The sequence below is a fragment of the Rattus norvegicus genome, chromosome 14 (genome assembly GCF_021556685.1).
Source record: "Rattus norvegicus strain SHRSP/BbbUtx chromosome 14, alternate assembly SHRSP_T2T, whole genome shotgun sequence".
NCBI lineage: Eukaryota > Metazoa > Chordata > Mammalia > Rodentia > Muridae > Rattus > Rattus norvegicus.
In genome coordinates, this window is record NC_141547.1 from 68,271,198 (window position 1) to 68,291,092 (window position 19,895).

The 19,895-nt window shown below is 36.9% G+C and overlaps 1 protein-coding gene across 2 annotated transcripts in view; it reads right to left on the reverse strand.

Moving 5' to 3' along the window:
* Window positions 1–18,614, reverse strand: part of LOC148001377 (uncharacterized) — a 39,272-nt gene extending 20,658 nt beyond the window's left edge. Inside the window, exons 1-4 of one of the 2 annotated variants that reach the window (XM_087584746.1) lie at window positions 18,570–18,614; window positions 12,823–12,984; window positions 8,961–9,063; window positions 5,580–5,677 (exon numbers count right to left, since the gene is read on the reverse strand). In XM_087584746.1, the coding sequence (XP_087440872.1) occupies window positions 5,580–5,677; window positions 8,961–9,009 (147 nt within the window). In that variant the 5' untranslated portion in view covers window positions 9,010–9,063; window positions 12,823–12,984; window positions 18,570–18,614. Of the gene's footprint in view, window positions 1–5,579; window positions 5,678–8,960; window positions 9,064–12,822; window positions 13,142–18,569 lie in introns of those variants that run through there. The other variant, XM_087584745.1, reaches the window with a different exon arrangement.
* Between the last annotated feature and the right edge of the window lie 1,281 nt (window positions 18,615–19,895).

Below are 19,895 nucleotides of genomic sequence, written 5' to 3' on the forward strand. Positions count from 1 at the left end.
TTCTTCTGACCATTTGCTTGGATGGTTGTTTTCCAGCCTTTCACTCTGAGGCAGTGTCTGTCTTTGTCTCTGAGGTGTGTTTCCTGTAGGCAGCAGAATGCAGGGTCCTCGTTGCATATCCAGTTTGTTAATCTATGTCTTTTTATTGGGGAATTGAGGCCATTGATATTGAGAGATATTAAGGAATAGTGATTATTGTTTCCCTTTATATTCATATTTGGATGTGAGGTTATGTTTGTGTGCTTTCATTCTCTTTGTTTTGTTGCCAAGACGATTAGTTTCTTGCTTCTTCTAGGGTATAGCTTGCCTCCTTATGTTGGGCTTTACCATTTATTATCCTTTGTAGTGCTGGATTTGTAGAAAGATATTGTGTAAATTTGGTTTTGTCATGGAACATCTTGGTTTCTCCATCAATGTTAATTGAGAGTTTTGCTGGATACAGTAACCTGGGCTGGCATTTGTGTTCTCTTAGGGTCTGTATAACATCAGTCCAGGATCTTCTGGCCTTCATAGTTTCTGACGAGAAGTCTGGTGTGATTCTGATAGGTCTCCCTTTATATGTTACTTGACCTTTTTCCCTTACTGCTTTTAATATTCTTTCTTTATTTTGTGCGTTTGGTGTTTTGACAATTATGTGACGGGAGGTGTTTCTTTTCTGGTCCAATCTATTTGGAGTTCGGTAGGCTTCTTGTATGTCTATGGGTATCTCTTTTTTTAGGTTAGGGAAGTTTTCTTCTATGATTTTGTTGAAGATATTTACTGGTCCTTTGAGCTGGGAGTCTTCACTCTCTTCTATACCTATTATCCTTAGGTTTGATCTTCTCATTGAGTCCTGGATTTCCTGTATGTTTTGGACCAGTAGCTTTTTCAGCTTTACATTATCTTTGACATTTGAGTCAATGATTTCTATGGAATCTTCTGCTCCTGAGATTCTCTCTTCCATCTCTTGTATTCTGTTGGTGAAGCTTGTATCTACAGCTCCTTGTCTCTTTTTTGGTTTTCTATATCCAGGGTTGTTTCCATGTGTTCTTTCTTGATTGCTTCTATTTCCATTTTTAATTCCTTCAACTGTTTGATTGTGTTTTCCTGGAATTCTTTCAGGGATTTTTGCGATTCCTCTCTGTAGGCTTCTACTTGTTTATTAATGTTTTCCTGTGTTTCCCTAAGTGTGTTCATGTCTTTCTTGAAGTCCTCCAGCATCATGATCAAATATGATTTTGAAACTAGATCTTGCTTTTCTGGTGTGTTTGGATATTCCATGTTTGTTTTGGTGGGAGAATTGGGCTCCGATGATGGCATGTAGTCTTGGTTTCTGTTGCTTGGGTTCCTGCGCTTGCCTCTAGCCATCAGATTATCTCTAGTGTTACTTTGTTCTGCTATTTCTGACAGTGGCTAGACTGTCCTATAAGCCTGTGTGTCAGGAGGGCTGTAGACCTGTTTTCCTCTCTTTCAGTCAGTTATGGGGACAGAGTGTTCTGCTTTCGGGCGTGTAGTTTTTCCTCTCTACAGGTCTTCAGCTGTTCCTGTGGGCCTGTGTCTTGAGTTCACCAGGCAGCTTTCTTGCAGCAGAAAATTTGGTCTTACCTGTGGTCCCGAGGCTCAAGTTCGCTCGTGGGGTGCTGCCCAGGGGCTCTCTGCAGCGGCAGCAACCAGGAAGACCTGTGCCGCCCCTTCCGGGAGCTTCAGTGCACCAGGGTTCCAGATGGTCTTTGGCTTTTTCCTCTGGCGTCGGAGATGTGTGTGCAGGGAGCAGTCTCTTCTGGTTTCCCAGGCTTGTCTGCCTCTCTGAAGGTTTAGCTCTCCCTCCCACGGGATTTGGGTGCAGAGAACTGTTTATCCGGTCTGTTTCCTTCAGGGTCTGGAGGTGTCCCTGGCAGGGGTCCTGCCACTCCTGGGCCCTCCCCTACAGGAATTCAGAGGCCTTATACAGTTTCCTCTTGGGCCAGGGATGTGGGCAGGGGTGAGCAGTGTTGGTGGTCTCTTCCGCTCTGCAGCCTCAGGAGTGCCCACCTGACCAGGCAGTTGGGTCTCTCTCTCACCGGGTCTGGGAGCAGAGAGCTGCTGCGGCCACTTTGAATTTCTTAATATAAAATTGTACCTATCCAATTGATTATGTTCCATTATATTGAACTGATTTTATCTGCATTATCTATGAATAATCAAATTTCCAAAACAGGTCATAATATGCAGTCATGTAATTAAGGAATATATTATATTTTATTTATTATTTTATATATGAATAGATTATGGCCTACGTGGATATTTGTGTGCTATAACTGGAGTCATTAAGGATTGTAAGCTACCAAGTGGGTGCTGGAAACCAAATCCAGTTCCTCTTCACAGTTGCAACATTTCTCCAACCCCAGCAATTTAGAATTTTAAATGCATGAGTATTAATTATTCTTATGCAATTCAGCTAAAATAATGCAGTAATTGAATTAGCTTGAAGCAGTCAATGCTGATTGTTTACCACAAATCTTATTCACAATAATGGCCCATGTTTGCAGGAACCTAACTTTCATTTGTTTTTTATGATGTGTCTGAAGTTCACAGACCAGCACTTGATGTAGATCAAGATTTCCATACATTTATTAAAATAGTGATACTTATTGAAGTATTTGTCTATTATGTTACATGAGAAGCACTATCAATATTTGTGTTATTATAATGCATCCATTGATTTTGAAATGATATCTTTGACAGTTCAGCAAAACTTTCCAAAATGACTTCATTTTCAAGAGTGCCAATTACTAAGAGTGCCTGCATTGTTAAACATGCCAATATATGCGAACCAGTGTGATTTATTGGCACAAAGTAATTTCACTAAGAATTTATTTATTATAAAAGTATGATATAAGTTAATACACTTAGAGACATTTTCAGAAAAATAAATACGACTAAATCTTAGTTCATATTTGTCAATTGCACTGATCAGTGATTCTGCAAACACAATTTGTAATAGCTTTGCCTATCTGACATATACAAGCATGCTCAATACAGCACACACCAGTGGCACTTAAAAATATTATGTCATAAAACTGAAAGCACTGAACCTGATGCATATTTATTCCCCTTATCTTTGAATATCGGTTTAAGGGTAACGAAAGTCATTACAAAGATTTTGAACTATTGTATATCTTACTTTTATTGATTTCTTCCTTTTAAATAGTTAAATCATAGAAATATTCTAGGATAAAGATCCTCAAAATAGACCCCAGAAGAAACCCAGTTTTCTTGTTCTCACTTGTTTGCCTACTAATATGAGCAGTAACTGTGAGGTATGCTCTCGGAAGACATGTTAGCACCATGCAGACTCACTGAGGACTGCCAAGATTGATAATGAACTTTCAGTATAAATTCATGCTGCCCTTGCGTAAATTTCCTCACAGATGAAATATTTCAGTGTGAAAGGAGGTCCCCGAAGGCTCAGGGAGTTCTAAGTTGGAGTATTTCCTCCAGATAGGAGTAGAGCTCAAGAGACTCCTGAGAAGAGGAACTTCACATGTCTGGGAAAACTGAAAGTTAACAAGCTTCTTATGACGACTCCTCAAGGTTATACAAACTAGAAACTACCGCTGAAGGTTGGGGAAAGATACTTTGTAACCTGAAGTATCTGCAGGTCCTGCAGAGCTGCAGCATTCCTGTGACATCAGCTACTGTGGGGTGGACATTTCATTGGTAAATGCCTTTGGGTTCTCCCTGATTCTGAAAATATTCCTCTCTCTTATTCCTGTAAGTAGCCCCAGTAAACTCATTGGTTTGTCAAGGCAATCACAGAAAAAAAAATATCCTGACTTTGGTATGCTGTCATTTCTCTCTCTGGGCTAAATAGATATTTGTGCTATAACCATATTTCCAGAAAGAGCCATAGAGAACATTTGCTGTCTGTGAGAAATCATAAGCAATCCTCCTATTAGCTCCAGTGTCCAGGAGACCTCCATCAGCCCTGCCTCCAGCCCAGGCATTCCCAGTCCCCTGAGACTGTCAAGTCAGAGGAGTGTGCAGAATAAATTAGAGTTAAAATATTGTCCAGAAGAGACCATATGTTTGAGCAGACTGTATTTGCCTTGATGGGGGGATGTAAGTGTTAAGAGAAATCATGTCCCACTTGTCAGAAAATTGAATTAGGACCGGAAGGAAGAGGGAGATTGTAGACAAGGGAGCCAGGAAGCTTAACAGATATTCTCCTGAAATTAACAGATGTAAGACTAGTGGCCCAAACAACCTTAATCATTTTACTTTTGCCCCTGAGAAATAGACTTTGAAAAAAATGTTCATTTTTAAAGTATGTGCTCTTTCTGGTTTTTCCACAGCATACAATTTTTTTAAAAATTACAGAAAACCTAATATTGACATATTAACAAAATTACTAATCAATAACAAAAATTAAAAATATACAGGCAATCCTTTGATAGCTCACTTGGTAGAACAAATAATATAAAAGCCAAATACGTTTTATATATATACATATATATATATATATATACATACATACATACATACATATATAATGCAAATAATAAACAGTGAAGCAATGAATATGAACAGAGGAACTGAGGGATATGTGGGACAGGCTTTAGGGAGAAAGGGAGGGGAGAAATGTATTTATATTTTCAAAAATATTTTTAAAATTAAAAATAAACAAACAAACATCAAAATTTTGATGAGAGGACCACATCCTAGAGTCCAGATGAAAACTGTTAGCAAAAAACAAAACAAAAACAAAACAAAAAAAAAACAAAACAAAAACCAGCAACAATTCTGGTTAGAAAAATAAATATAAATATTTATTTAATTTCCACTTTATGCCAATTAAGAAATGAATGAAGATTTCTTTTGTCGGAAAACATTCTTTCTTATGTACACATAGAAAACAAAAATATGAAATATTCCAATTAAAGAGCATGTTAACATGTTAGTAGAAAATATAAAAAGCAAGTGATTGGATGGAGACCATATATTGGTCAGCTGTGAAGGGTATTAACCAAAATGCAAGTCAGTGAATGTATGATGAAAGGAATTTTAATCCAGCAGCATAGACGCTCTGTCAAATGATCACATCCAAAGACCCTCTAGGTCTGTGTAAGTTGGCTGCATTGCAGACATATCTTAAATCCCAGAAGACAGAGGCAACAAATCGCTGAGTTCAAGATCAGTCTGGCTTAGAACAAGTTTCAGGTGAAGAAAAGATTAAGTCCAGGAGTGGGGTGAAATGCCTGAATCCTAGTACTCAGGAGCCAGAGGTCAGCAGATCTCTAATGCTCTAGTCAGTCAGTCTGGTTGAGTCAGTGAGTTGAAAGGGAGTGTAGTGGAATGGAGTTCATGGCAGTTCAGTCCATGGAGTTCGGAAGCAGTTTATACACGGACAGTTTTATGGAGACAGGTTGCAGAGAGAGAACAAGCTAGACACAGAGGAAGACAGAATGAGCCAGAAAATGAGAAGGAGCAAAAAGATAGGAATGGATTGTCAGCATTAGTTTATGGACAAGAAAAGCAATTCAGTGAGGAGCTGAGAGAAGGGAGACTGAACCAGTTAGCTTGGAAAGGACTTTGGACCAGAACAGGTGAGTTAAACCAACCGGTTTTCTTCTTCTTCTTCTTCCTTCTTCTTCTTCTTCTTCTTCTTCTTCTTCTTCTTCTTCTTCTTCTTCTTCTTCTTCTTCTTCTTCTTCTTCTTCTTCAGAAAGAATTAAAAAGAATGATCTTATTCAGCAATAAGTCTCCTAGATGGCAATTAAATCAGATAAATAAAAGTTACCTTTACAGTGTGAACTGTGTGGCTGTCTAGGGAATATTATTCCACCACAGGAGCAGCAGGTAAAGGGTGATTCCAATATTCTATGAAATTGGTGATTTTAGCTTAGGAAAGAATATATCAGCAGAAGTGTTGAGAAATAGTTCTAATCCAAATGGAATGAACAGTCTGGGAAACAGCCAAAAACAAACTCAATGTTTTTGTTAATCAATAAATGAACAGGATATGGACTGAAACAAACCCAGTATGTGAATTTAAAAAAATGAAAGGATTGATTCTACAGTAAGTATTGCTCTGCCTACTGCCTTTTCATATTGACCTTTAGCAAGAAGAAGCAGAAATCTTAGATTTCACTAAAGATTTCTTGTACAGATAGATAATAAACATGTAGGCAGGAAGCATAAAAAAATAAATCATTGGATCAGATGTACGACACATGGATAGGTAATAGATAAGTGATACATGATAAAGAGATGATACACACACATAAAGATAGATAAAAGAAAGATGATACACTATACGGTTGACCTTATAAAGATGTCAGAATAACTTAGACAAGATGTACTTAGTTGGCCTCTTTTTATCCGACTATTTTTTCTTGAAAGGGTGTATTTACAATTTCACCCCCAGGGCACCTGCATTAAAGTCTTTAGAATCCACTTTAAAGAAATTGGCGTGAAGGGAAGGAAGGAATGTAGAACAAGAGAACTCAGTTACCATTCAGAATATTGATAAGTTAGTTGCTCTTTCTCAAGTAGTATACAAAATTAATTCTTTGGTTTTAGACCCTGGGGGGAAATGGACTGTGGTGCCTAGTTTACATATTAAACAGACCTGGCCTTCAGGTTCTCCCAGCATCCCTCAGTTCCCACCAATCATACCCTGCCCCCAACCCTGAATTTTTTAGCCCAGTGGCAGGTTTGCCCTTTTGCCAGTTGCCCTTTCATATATAATCCAGAAATTTTGATCTCCCTGTTCTTTTCCCCCCTCCTCTCTATGTACACATGCTCTTTCTCTCTTTCTCTTTTCCCCTTTTGCTCCTTTGTCCCCATGGTGATTTCCCTGGCCTATGTCCTTGGGCCACTGAACTTGCACGAGCACACGTGCCATGAAGCTAAAATAGAGGTTAGAACACGACTTGTTGGAGTGGGTCTCTCATTTTGCCACATGGAACCTAAAGATCAAACTTGAGACATCAGGCTCAACAACAAGTGGTTTAACTTGACAGCCCACTTTGCTTACTGTCAGATATTTAAGGAGCATCTAAGGTGACATGACAAGGCCTATTTCAGAAGATAATCTGTACATATCCCACCAAATGTCTACTTTTCAGAAAAAGAAGCAGACCCAGGAAATCAGATTAATTCCAGTTCACATAATTAATTTGGATCAGAACCAGAATAACTTTGAAGTTTATTCAACTGTATCATGTTAATGATTTATTTTAGGAAATGCTATTATATTGAAACTCAGAAAAATTGTTACTACTTACTCTAAAATTTAACACCAAAAATAAATAATTATAGTTTAGTAAAAAATCACTTAAATGATGAAAATAATAGAACTAGTAACTTCCATATCAAAGTCATAATGCTATGTACATGGGTTACTATACACATAAATATACATAACTAAATTAATTAATTTTTAAAAAGGCTATTAGTGTTGACATAGAGACCAGAAAAGTGTTGTAAGAGGGATGAGCTGGGTTAACTAATACTGACTGATCTGTTTGACAAAACATTTGTATCTAGTTTGTATCACTGACAGATCACATCGGAATAGAATAATCATTTCAAACTCTTGCTAGGTAAATGTAATGAAGACAATAATGAAGCAAACACAATATAATAATGATCCATTAATTGGTTGTAGAAGTCATCCACCTGTAAACAGCATATACTGCTTTCTCAGAGGACATGAGGCCTAGCACCCACATGCAGGAGCTTACAATTGTCTATAATTCCAGTTCTTACCTAGGGGAAAGCAAACCTTCCGTCCTCCACAGGTAACTGGGCATGTGCATGCACACCCACTTACCAACACCCAAAGACACTTAAAACACTTTAAATGCTTAGACAAACTAGGATATAGCTTACCGAAATGCTAAGGCCTGGCTTCACCTGGCCATATCTCAGCTTATTTTGCATGTCACCAGCTCTCCAGGTTTGCATCATGATCACGTCTTACTCACATGATCACAAACACGCTGTTCTTACAGGTTCAATTTTGAAATAGAATCGTGTGGCTGAATTCCTCTTCCTTTGCATCTATAAGAGCTATTTGCAGTTCATCATAGGGCACTCAAGACATATGTATTTCCTATATTTGGAAACACGAGAACCTTAATTTTCTTTCCTGGCTCTCTACCAACAATCTTCCCTGATCAGCCAGAGTAAAGCTCTAGCAGAATCTGAAGTTGACTTCTGTGAAGTGGTAAGGCATGAAAATTATCTAAACTATTCAGGAAATGCAGGGACACAAACTTAAATTTAAGCTGAAAACTCTCCAAAAAATGCTATGCTTAATGATTGGCTTTTAGAGAAAGAAGTGAAAGCATTTTAAGACCTATTAAAATAACAGTTTTTCACTTAAGTAAGATGAATAGGTAGGGAAAATATTTCTCTTGGGTTTTTTTTCTATAGTTTTGTAAAGTATAAAGTGACTGCATCTAACTGAAGGCCCTACCAGTTGCGAAGATAATTTGAATATGTAATGCACACACACAAAATTCACCCACCATTTGTACATGACTTAGTTATCTCAAATTATGATCTGTTCAGTATTATTAAAAGATGTATATAACAATCATGCTTGGAAGGTTGTTTCAAGTTAATTTCTAAACCACTGAAACAGTTCTACCAAGATTATTGAAAAGCATTGTTTAATTTCTTGAAATATGTTAACTATAGCTATTCGGGAATTCATATGGCTTCTGAACATCTCAATTTTTATAAACACATAAAAAGTATACCCCTAGACATCCATAAGCTTGCAAAGATTGCACTCTGACAGCCCTTTTCCTCCATTCAACAAATATTCACTGAGTTTTTTTATCACATGCCATGTATTATTATAAGTAGCATTGAAACAAATTTAAATGAGAATCAATTTCACCCTCAGAAATCTCATTTTATTGAAAGGTAAGCATTATTATGTAAGGAGTTAATATGATTTATCTATTCGAGTATAATAAAGAACATACCCATTGAATGTGCCCAGGATTCTTCACTGGGAGAAAACAAACAGCTCATGACCTCAGGATGTGTGGTTCAGTAATGGAGTGTTTGTCCAGCATATTCCAAGTCCTAGGGTTGATCCCCAACACAATAATGAGAACAACTCATGGCTGGGGTATATGATAACTTAGCTACTTTAAAATTATTGTAATCATGATTATTAATTTATTTGGATATGATGAAAATTTCATGGTTCAATTTAGAAGGTCAGAGACCAACATGGATGAGAAAGCTATTGGCTTTTATCAGGTGGGTCTTGAGGATCAAACTTAGATCATTAGTCTAGGTCACAGGTTTCTTTACCCTCTCAGTCTTCCTATTGGCCTGAGAAACATTTTCGTTATAATTTTAATTGTGCATATATTGAAACACTTCTCAGAATTGACAATGATTTTATAATTAATGAATTATTTTAAAAAATAAATGATCAGAGTAGGTGGAAAAATACACACTGAAGAAAAGACACTCTACCCAAGAAATGTTTTCTGGAAAACTCGATATTAAGGTGTACAAGATAGAAAATAGAATCCTCTCCTCGTTGTATACAAAATTCAAATGAGAAATAGATCTAAGGCATTAATATATGACCAGAAACTCTTATGTTTCTAAGAGGAATTAAACATTTCCAGATTTATAGATAGATGGGACTACCTGAAGATTCTTAAATAACAAAAAGAACTCACAAATTTGATCTAGCTAAAGCTTTATACAGAAAAGAAACAATTTACAGAGTGAGAAGATAAAAAAAATTTCTTGGCAATTGTTCATCTTATTTTCTAGACACCATAGAGAACAAAACCACTAAAGAAAGAATAATAAAATTAATACACGGGGGAAATAGTTGATCAGACATGATTTAGAAGAAAAAATATGTATTGTCAAGTAACATGTAAGACCTATGACCAATGAACAACTTTAGCCATTAGACATGTGCAAACCAAAATGAAGTTGAGATTCTGGCTCACCACAACAAGAATGCTTATGATCAGTAAGAAAGAACAGCCACTCCTGACAAGTGTGCAGGGCGGAAAATGCCTTCCTATAAGGTTGGTGGGAATAGAAGTTGCTGAAGCACTGCAGAAATTATCATTAAAGACTGAAAAAGGAAAACTTTATGCATCCTGCTCCTGGTAATAAATCAAAAGAAATCTATGTCAACCTACAACAAAGAAATTTGCAAAGCAATATTTATTGTGACATAGTTTCCAGTAGCTGTATCTTATAATCAACTTAGGTTTTAATTGGTGGATAACTGGACAAACGGAAGGGAGTATATGAGTACAGTGGAGTGCTCTTAAAAATATAAAATTAGTCATTTTCTAGAAATAGTATTATATTGAAGTCTAGCACTACAAATGAAAAAAATCAAAACTTATACAAATAAGAAGCTTATCTCATTTGTATAAAATAAGAAAAAATATGAACATATAAATGGGACCAATTAGGAAAAACAGGAGTAAGAGAAAAATAGAAAGATAATGGACATGTGCATGGAATATCATAGTGAAAATGGTGTTTCGTTCCATTCACTTATGATATTGACATGATGTAAGAAATAGAATGCATCTCAAATTCAAATCTCTAGGAAAGCTTTTGAAAGTTATCCATAAAATACTCATAGAATTATAGAAACAGCCTCATTTCAATTTCTTTCTGCAATATCAAATGTTTTGCTGTTACATATATACAAAATTAAAATATCTATGTCTACTTCTAAAATCCTTACACTTTCCTCAGTTTCACCTGCAACTGATGCACTTCTCAAGGTTTGATAAACTGTCTATTGGTGGCCATTTCATGTTGTTATTCATTTACATTTTCCAGATTATTTTGCAGTGATTTTTATTTCCAAATATCTTTTTCTCATTTTAAGCTAGTTTGTCTTATTATTATCAAATTACCCAAGTCATGTAAATATCCTGGCATGAGTCACTGGCCAAACATATTTCTATTTTCTCTGGATTTCTTGCATTCCTATTATATTTCTTAATGGTATAACTTTTCAAATAAATACTTAACAATTTATTCTGAATATTAGATAGAGCCAAATCTTTCATTTTGTTTCTTTGTTGTTTTTTGGGGGGGTCTCTATTCTAAGGAACTTTTGAATATTCCCAAATCAAAAAGATATCTTTGATATTTCCCTTCAGCACATTTCACTTTTCAAAATTTGAGACATCTAGAGAATTTTTAATTATTTGCACAAGTTGTTATATAAATGTCATCAATCTGAAGTATCAACTTACTTTAATTTATCTTAAAAAAACAAACCAAAATTAGATTACACTGAAAACATTGAAGGTAACTGATACTTTCAGTTATCTTTGAAGTTTCAAGTTTCCTCAGAGGTTCCAGTGAGTGTGAACTTGCCACTGACTTACTCTGGTCCACTAAGTTATCTGCAGATTCTGATGCCTGTGACATACCTAATTGTGTAGTCCACCCCAATTCTGAAAGGTGCATATTTTTTTCAAACAAACCTTCTTCTCACACAAGATTACTTTTGATAGTTTAAATTCTTTGCATGCTAATGTACAATTTTAGAGCCAGTTTTCATGTCTCTAAAAATTATCCCCCCAATTTTGTTTGTGACAACAATTTTCAGGAATCAAATTGTAGAAAATGCATATATTCATCGTAATGAGATTTCCAATTGTGAAGTTTTGTATTTCTCAAGGTAGTTTTAGGGCTTAAGCATTACACAAGAAGAGAGACTACAGTCTTTTACATGATCCTACCTACGGTCAATGTAATGTTTTGGTTTGGTTTGGTTTTGTTCCATTATTTTTAAAATTTTTTCATTGGTTATTTTATTTATTTACATTTCAAATGTTATCCCTTACTACTTTCTCCTCTGCACCCCGCTTATCACATCCCTCTACCCCCTGCTTCTGTGAGGGTGCTCCCCCTCCCACCTACCCATTCTGGTCTCCCCGCCTTGATATTCCCCTACACTGGAGCATCGAACCTTCACAGGACCAAGGAACTCTACTTCCACTGATGCCCGACAAGGCCATCCTCTGCTACATATATAGTTGGAGCCATAGCCTCCCCCCTCCCCATGTGTAGTCTTTGGCTGGTGGTTTAGTCCCTGGGAGCTCTGGGGGATCTGGTTGGTTCATATTGTTGTTCTTCCTATGGAGTTGCAAACCTTTTCAGCTCCTCAGTCCTTTCCCTAACTCCTACATTGGAGTCCTCATGATCAGTCAGACAGTTGACTGTGTATATGCACTTCTGCATGTGTGAGGTTCTGGCAGAGCCTCTCAGAAGACAGCTATCCCAGGCTGGTTGCAGTATAATTAAAAATGTGCACGACTGGTTCTCTCCAGTTCATTTGCACATGAATCTACGAGCTCTAGCTCTTTCTCTGTCAGTCACTTTCACACACTGTCCCCTTGGTGGGTCGTTACCATGCCTGACACACACATCACATTCCACAGGCCACGTTAGCCCCAAGCATGCTATAGCCTAGCATGGCTTCCTGTCACGAACTCTGCTCATGTTCCAAACAACCCAGTGAGATCATGACTCAACAAACTGTAACCCAACAAACAGATTTATATGTTAGTTACTCAATATACAATACATCCACACAACTAACTTACAACCAGTTGATAAGGATTTAAACTGCCCACCTAGATAAGATAGAGTTTGCTCATCTAGACACACAAAATCCTGTACACACCCATTCCTTAAGAATAGTCATAAAAACCTGTAAAGGTGCAGAGAGAAATCTTAACATCTGCCTCCATATTCTCTCTACTGCCCTTCTCCTCACTCCTGCCTCCTCTCCTCTCTAAAACTTTTCTCCTAGTCATCCTTCCTTACCGTCCAATGACAGGCCTCATTCTATGCTGTACCTGTCTTCACTTGCATGATGACATCACTCTACAAGGTCCCCGTGCTCAGTCAGATGGTTGGTTGTGCACATTTGCTTCTGTATTCGTCATGCTCTGGCAGAGCCTCTCAGGAGACAGCTATATCAGGTTCCTGTCAGAAAGCACTTCTTGGCATCAGTAATAGTGACTGGGTTTGGTGGCTTCATATGGGGTGGATACCCAGGTGGGTCAGTCTCTGGATGGCCTTTCCTTTAGTTTCTGCTCCACTCCACTATTTGTCCCCGTATTTCCTTTTTTTTCTTCTGTATTTCCTTTAGATAGGAGCAATGTGTCTCAACACCTATTTTGAAACAGTGGCCATTAAACCCATGGACAGAATGGGCCCTCTGCCTTGTTTAGTTTGGCTTGAGAGGTGCCTGTTGCAATGCCACAGGCTCTAGTGCTCTGTGTTTCCTTACAAGCATTTGTTCTGCACATATAATTTGCTGTTAACTGACAACATGGGAAATTTGAGACCGTATAGTAGTTCTTCCTGGAACTGACCATTCCCTAATAGTATAACAAGAGTTTCTGTTTCTTTCAAGTTCCTTCGACTTCAATGTTAGCCCCTCTTCACCCCTCTTTTTTTGAAAATGGATTTTTTCTTGCATAATATATGCTGACTGCAGTTCTCACTCACAGTCTCCCCCTCACCTCCCCCATTTCCACTCCCATCCAGATCCACCCCTTTCTGTTTCTCATGAGGAAAGAGACTTTTAAGGGATAAAAAATTTAAAAAAAAAGTAAGATAAAACTATAACTAAAACAAACAAATAGGACAGAACATGTAGAAGTAAAAGAGCTCAAGAAAAGAAACAGACCCAAACTTAGAGACTCACTCAATTGCACACTCGAGAATCCCATAAAACACTAAATTAGAAGCTATAATACATGTACAAAGGAGCTGTAAGTTTAAAACTGGGAAAAGAACACACACACACACACACACACAAACACAGACAGTCACACAGACACACACACACAGAGACAGTTACACAGACACACAGGCACACACACACACACAGACAGTCACACACACACACACACACACACACACACACACACACACACACCCAGATAAAACCAACATAAAAGGAAAAGCGATGACACAGCATGAAGAGAGAAGGAACCCGGAAGGATGTGATTACGTTTGTTTTCTGTTGACCATCTAGGACAGGACATGCAGCTTACCCTTAAGACTGGTTTGCTTTGCCAATGAGACTTCCTTGGTGAAAGCTGATTTTTCACTTGGAAATGATTATCACCTGGAGAGAACCTCTAGGTTGGTGAGGAGGGCATGTGTCCACTACTTTCAGTTCTAGGAACCCCACTGGCGCAGATCTGTGCAGACCATGTGCACGCTATATGCATGTTGACTCAGTCTATCTGAGTTCATACGTATTTTAATCTTGTTCATTTAGAGGACCTTGACTTTTGCTCTCTTCCAGACCGTCTGGCTCTCACCCTCTTTCTGCCTCCTCCTCCCTGAGTTCCCTGATCCTTGATGGAGGGACTTGATGGAAACCCACTTTAGGGCTGAGTTTTTCAAAGTTTCTTACTCTCAGAAAGATACTTGGCTGCGTGTCTCGGGACTTGTTTCCTTCTGCTTCAGGAGGAAGCTTCTCTGATGATTAATCCCCCTTTTTTAACTTGAAAAAAAACTTTTGTGTGTCCTTAACTGAAAATGCATATTTTCTATCCTTGTTTTTATTTCAAACAATTTCAATAGAATTACTTGCAAATTTTCTTGATTACGTGTTCTTTCAGATCTGTATACTATAGTACCTTCTATGACTGGTTTTTATGGTCACATGGTGATAGATATCTTCATTAGTTTTATGAAAGCACCAGGCAAGAATTACACATATATTATCATATTACATTAGAACAATTTAAATTAACAAAATTTAACGATTTAATGAATAAGTTAACGCAGTATTGTTTCTAATACAGAGTGGAGTTTTACTCCCACACAAAACATTTGCCCATGGTTTGTTTTGTCCGAACTGGGGGAAATGGTGAGGTTTGCTACTGGCATCTAGTGGACAGAAACCAACAACGTTATTAAATATTTACACATTCTGTGATGTAGAGGATAGCTATAAATAACAGATAATTTTGTCTCTTAACTCTGTAGTCCAAAGCGTTCCATGTGTCTACTACACCTGCCCTTCAGTTGCATTAGGCGTAACTATTTCATGCTCTTTATTCGAACTCCTTGTCCCATAAAAATCATGAGGGTTATAAATATATTAAGAGATTTATTTATCCCTAATCTTATCCTGCAATTCCTCACCTAAAGATGATCACTGATCAAAGTTGATGTACAGGCAAGCTTGAATGCTCATCTGCTTACTAAATACGCGATCTCTATGTATTTATCATCCTCACATGTAAGCACCTACAGCCTTACCTTTCATTTCCCAACATGTTCTTATGGTTTATTACTTTCAATATTCACACTGTACATTCAGGTCATCAGTTATTCATTGCTGCTATAATAATGGATGAGTGGTTATTTTAAATTACTTGTCATGACGTAAAGTGTACTAATGTATTTTCTTGTGAAATATTACCCATTTTATATCACAAACAATGTCACGTAGACATAGACATGATTATGGTATTTGGATGAATAATTTCTCACAAATTTGTGTTCATCATCCCTGGATGATTAAGACTCTGAGGATATGCCTTTGCCTAATAAAATTTCTGCAACTGAATCCAAGTTAAAATGAGTCCATTCAGGGCTGAGAGTGAGAGGCCTTGGTACAGTCAGTTCTAAATGGGACAAATGTCTTCATGAAATCCCATCTTCATGGCTTAGGGAACTCTGAGGAAGAGGAGGCAGGAAGATGGTAAGAGCCACTGGTGAGAGAAGACACAAAAGACACAGGGCCTTCTCAACACAACAAGACCGAAGCCTACATTAAGTCACAGAGATGGTAACAGTATGCTCAGGGCCTGCACAGGTCTAAGCCTGGTAAGTTTCCAACGTTGGTCCAGGAAGTAGACATAAGTCCCCATCCTTGACCTAGAGTCTATCTCCAAATGACAATTGCTCACAAAGGATAAAACAGTGTTCAAACATAGTCTCACTGAGTGTAAAAACCGTATTTAAGAACAGGCCCCATGCTCAGCAGTAGATACCAATGCAAAAGGTATTTGCTATTTTTGGAGAGTTTTTTTCCAGAATAAGCTCTGCGAGGGTTTGTTATTATTTATTTGTTTGTTTGTTTTTACTACATATCATTTGCTTATTTATTATGTTTTCCAATTTTGTCTTTAGGTATTTTCTGTGTGTGTCTCAGTGTCGATATGTGTTTTTGTACATTTTTGGCTCATTTTTGTCTGTCTGCCTGTTTGTTTTGTGTTACTTTTGGATTATTTGTTTTTATATCATTTTACTTTATAACCACATCAGTAGTTTCTATAGCTTTATATAAATTTCTTCATAATGCCATGTATTTGTAAATCTATGGGTAAGAAATAGTGCTTATCAACCCATGACTCCAGCTGCATATGTAGCAGAGGATGGCCTTGTCAGGCATCAATGGGAACAGAGGCCCTTGGTCCTGTGAAGGCTCAAGGCCCCAGTGTAGGGGAATGCCAGGACCAGGGAACAGGAGGAAGTGGGTGGGCTGGTGGAAGAGCACCCTCCTAGAAGCAGGGGGCTGGGGAAATGGGACAAGGAGTTTCCAGAGGGGAAACCAAGCAAGGGGATAACATTTCAAATGTAAATAAAGAAAATATCCAGTAAAAGAAAAGAGAAAAGAAAAAAGAAAAAAGAAATCGTGCTCACTGTCTCCATTCACATTCTGTGATTATTAGTGAAGTATCCTTATAAATTTTGATTTATTGAAGTGTGGTACAAGAATTAATTTCATGCTATTCTCATTCTTCTGTGGAAGAATGAAAGGGATTTCCTTCAAGTCCTAATATGTTGGGTAATATAACACATTCTGAACACTCTGTTTAAGATATTATAAATACCTTTCTAAAGAAGAGGATTTACTTTTACGATTTTATATTGTGTTTTCAGTCGAAGTTATTTAATTTTTATGTTAGTCTACTTTTCATAACTTAATTTTCTTTCTGTGAAATAAAGTACTGTCATAAAGCTATTGGCCTCTATGTTATTCTAAATGTTTGATATGTATAGTATAATATTTATTTTTAACAATGAAAAACATATTCATGTCCATAATATTATATAGATATTTACTTTTTCAAAGAATAAAATAAATATCACTTTCGTCATTTATTGAGCAACATATTTCCTTCATTTGAATTTAATATGAACTCTGACCTATACTTTTCTTTTTATGGCCCTGATTTAGAATGTTATATTTGACTCCAATGATTCATTTGTCTTCTAATACCCATTTACCATGTAGTATTAAAAGATATAATTTTGAAATAGTTTTGGTATGTGGGAGGTCTGGTGATTTATTTCATTAGTCTTGAAGTACATAGTAAACATTTTTAGCCTTTTAACCTTCCTCAAAATTTTTTAGATCAACTTGTAAATCTCCACGGTCAACGCTGGAAGAATTTAAATTTGAATAATGTTAAACATACAATTTACCATTATTTGCGATGTTTATTGTATTAAGTCATGTTATTCTAATCTTGAAGTGCTTCCTGGAGCCTTAGATAGTTCTTTCTTATTAGATAAAATAATTTACACAGATTTTCACTTGCTACTAATGGTATCTGCGAACATTTTGATTGGGTTATAGATTTATTCCCAGAATGTTAATTAAATCATTGCTGATAGCATTCATATACATGTGTATGTGTGTATGTATATATCCATATATGATAACATATATAGTGAAAATCTTAAGTAAGTTAAATTTTATCTTTTAAAACAAATGATATTTATCTCCTTTACTCTCAAGTTTTAAGCTACTCTTACATTGTGTGAGAGGTCTGATAAATGCTCAGTTGTAAAAATGGCTGCGAGTTTGCTGTGTGTAGGATTTAAATGGTAGTCTTCCAAAATGTGGTACATGATTATAATTATTTTAAAGGCTTGTTTCATATTTTAATAAGCTAAACATGTTTCCTTTTATTTAATATTTGCCATATTTTTAATATGAAGTAATAAATTCTATCTGACTTAACCAAATTATAATGGAGTGGTAATTAATATCATGCCAACCATACCCACTATTTTATAAATATTATTAGTGGCAGGGTACAGGTATTAGGATTTTATAAAAATATATGCTTCTGATATTTTCCTTTATGTAATATTTTCTACATGAAGCTTGGAATGCTTCCAAATGTGACTTTAAACATGTGCCACTAATTTTAAAGTTAATATCAAACAACGTGTAAGAACGGCGATTATGAATGTTTCTGTTCCTAATGACAGTATTTTATGATCTTTTGAGCAGATATTTATTTAATCAGCACGGTAAATATTTGGGGAAGCCAAAAATGGCTAAAGCATGTGTAAAATTCAGAGGGAATGAAACATTAGAAGACAGATGAAATTTATCATGAAACCCAAAGATACGTTTAGGATAAATGGATCCTGGCAGAGAATGTTAAATAAAGAGAAAAGGCTTTGGACAGAAATCCTAAAACATTGACATTGGTGGAAGATGTGTACAACCATGAGACAGAAACATTAACATATAAATTAAGCTCACTAATATTCCCTTTTTAATCTTTGTTTTACTTTACCTCCCAGCGCAGCTTCTCCCAGCGCAGCTTCTCCGCCTTCCAATCTCAGCCTCTCCTCACACTTTCATACACTATCACTATCCCCTCCCCTTTCCAACATCCCTCTGCTTCTCTCCAGGAAGGGGAGGCTTCCCATGGCTACTAACCAGTCTCGGCATATCACGTTGCAGTAATACAAGGCACATCTACTTCTGAGGCTAGAAGAGACAGCTCACTTATGGCAAAAGGGAACACAGTGCAGGCAGGGCAATCAGACACAGCCGTGATCCTGCTGTACTCTTGTTCTGTAGTGCAGCTTGAAATCGAGGACGGCGATACTTTCTAGCAGAGGAGGCATGTTTTAGCTCTCCTGGGATTTTTGTTTTTCCCTGTGACATTGAGTATTGTCTTTTCAATAGGATCATGTTGAAATCTTGATGGGAATTGTATTGACTCTGTTGATTGGTTTTTGTAGGACAGCCATTTTTTACTGTTAACCCTTCCCATACTTAAGAATTGGAAATCTTTCCATCTTCCGGTATCTTCTTCAGTTTCTCTTCACAAAAGTGTGAACATTTTGTCATACATGTCTTTCATTTCCTTAACTAGCCTATTTATCATTTATATATATATGTGTATATATATGTATATATATATGATATCTAATATTTGAGTTAATTTTGGACCTAGTTATTTTATTAATATGTTTATTAGTTGTAGAACTTCCCTGGTACACTTTTTCTGGCACTAATGTACACAATCATATCATCAGCAAATAGTGATACTTTGACTTCTTCCCAAACCTTTGCATCTTCTTCGTCTCCTTCAGTTGTCTTATTGTTCTAGATAAAACTTCAAGTACTATATTGAATAGATATGAAAGGAGTGGGCACCTTAATCTTTGTCCCTGATTTTTTTTCTGTTGTTTCCGATTTTCTTTTTTTTTTCATCTTTTTTAATTGGATATTTCTTATTTACATTTCTATTGTTATTCCCTTTCCCGGTTTCCGGGCCAACATCCCCCTAACCCCTCCCCCTCCCCTTATATATGGATGTTCTGCTCCCCATCCTCCCCCCATTACCATCCTCCCCCAACTATCACGTTCACTGGGGCCTCAGTCTTGGCAGGACCAAGGGCTTCCCCTTCCACTGGTGCTCTTACTAGGCTATTCATTGCTACCTATGAGGTTGGAGCCCAGGGTCAGTCCATGTATAGTCTTTAGGTAGTGGCTGATTTTAATGGAATTGCTTTAAGTTTCTCTCCATTGTATTTGATGTTGGCTTGCTGTATAATGTCTTTATTGTGGTTAGGTATGTGCCTTATATACCTGATCTTCTCAATACCTT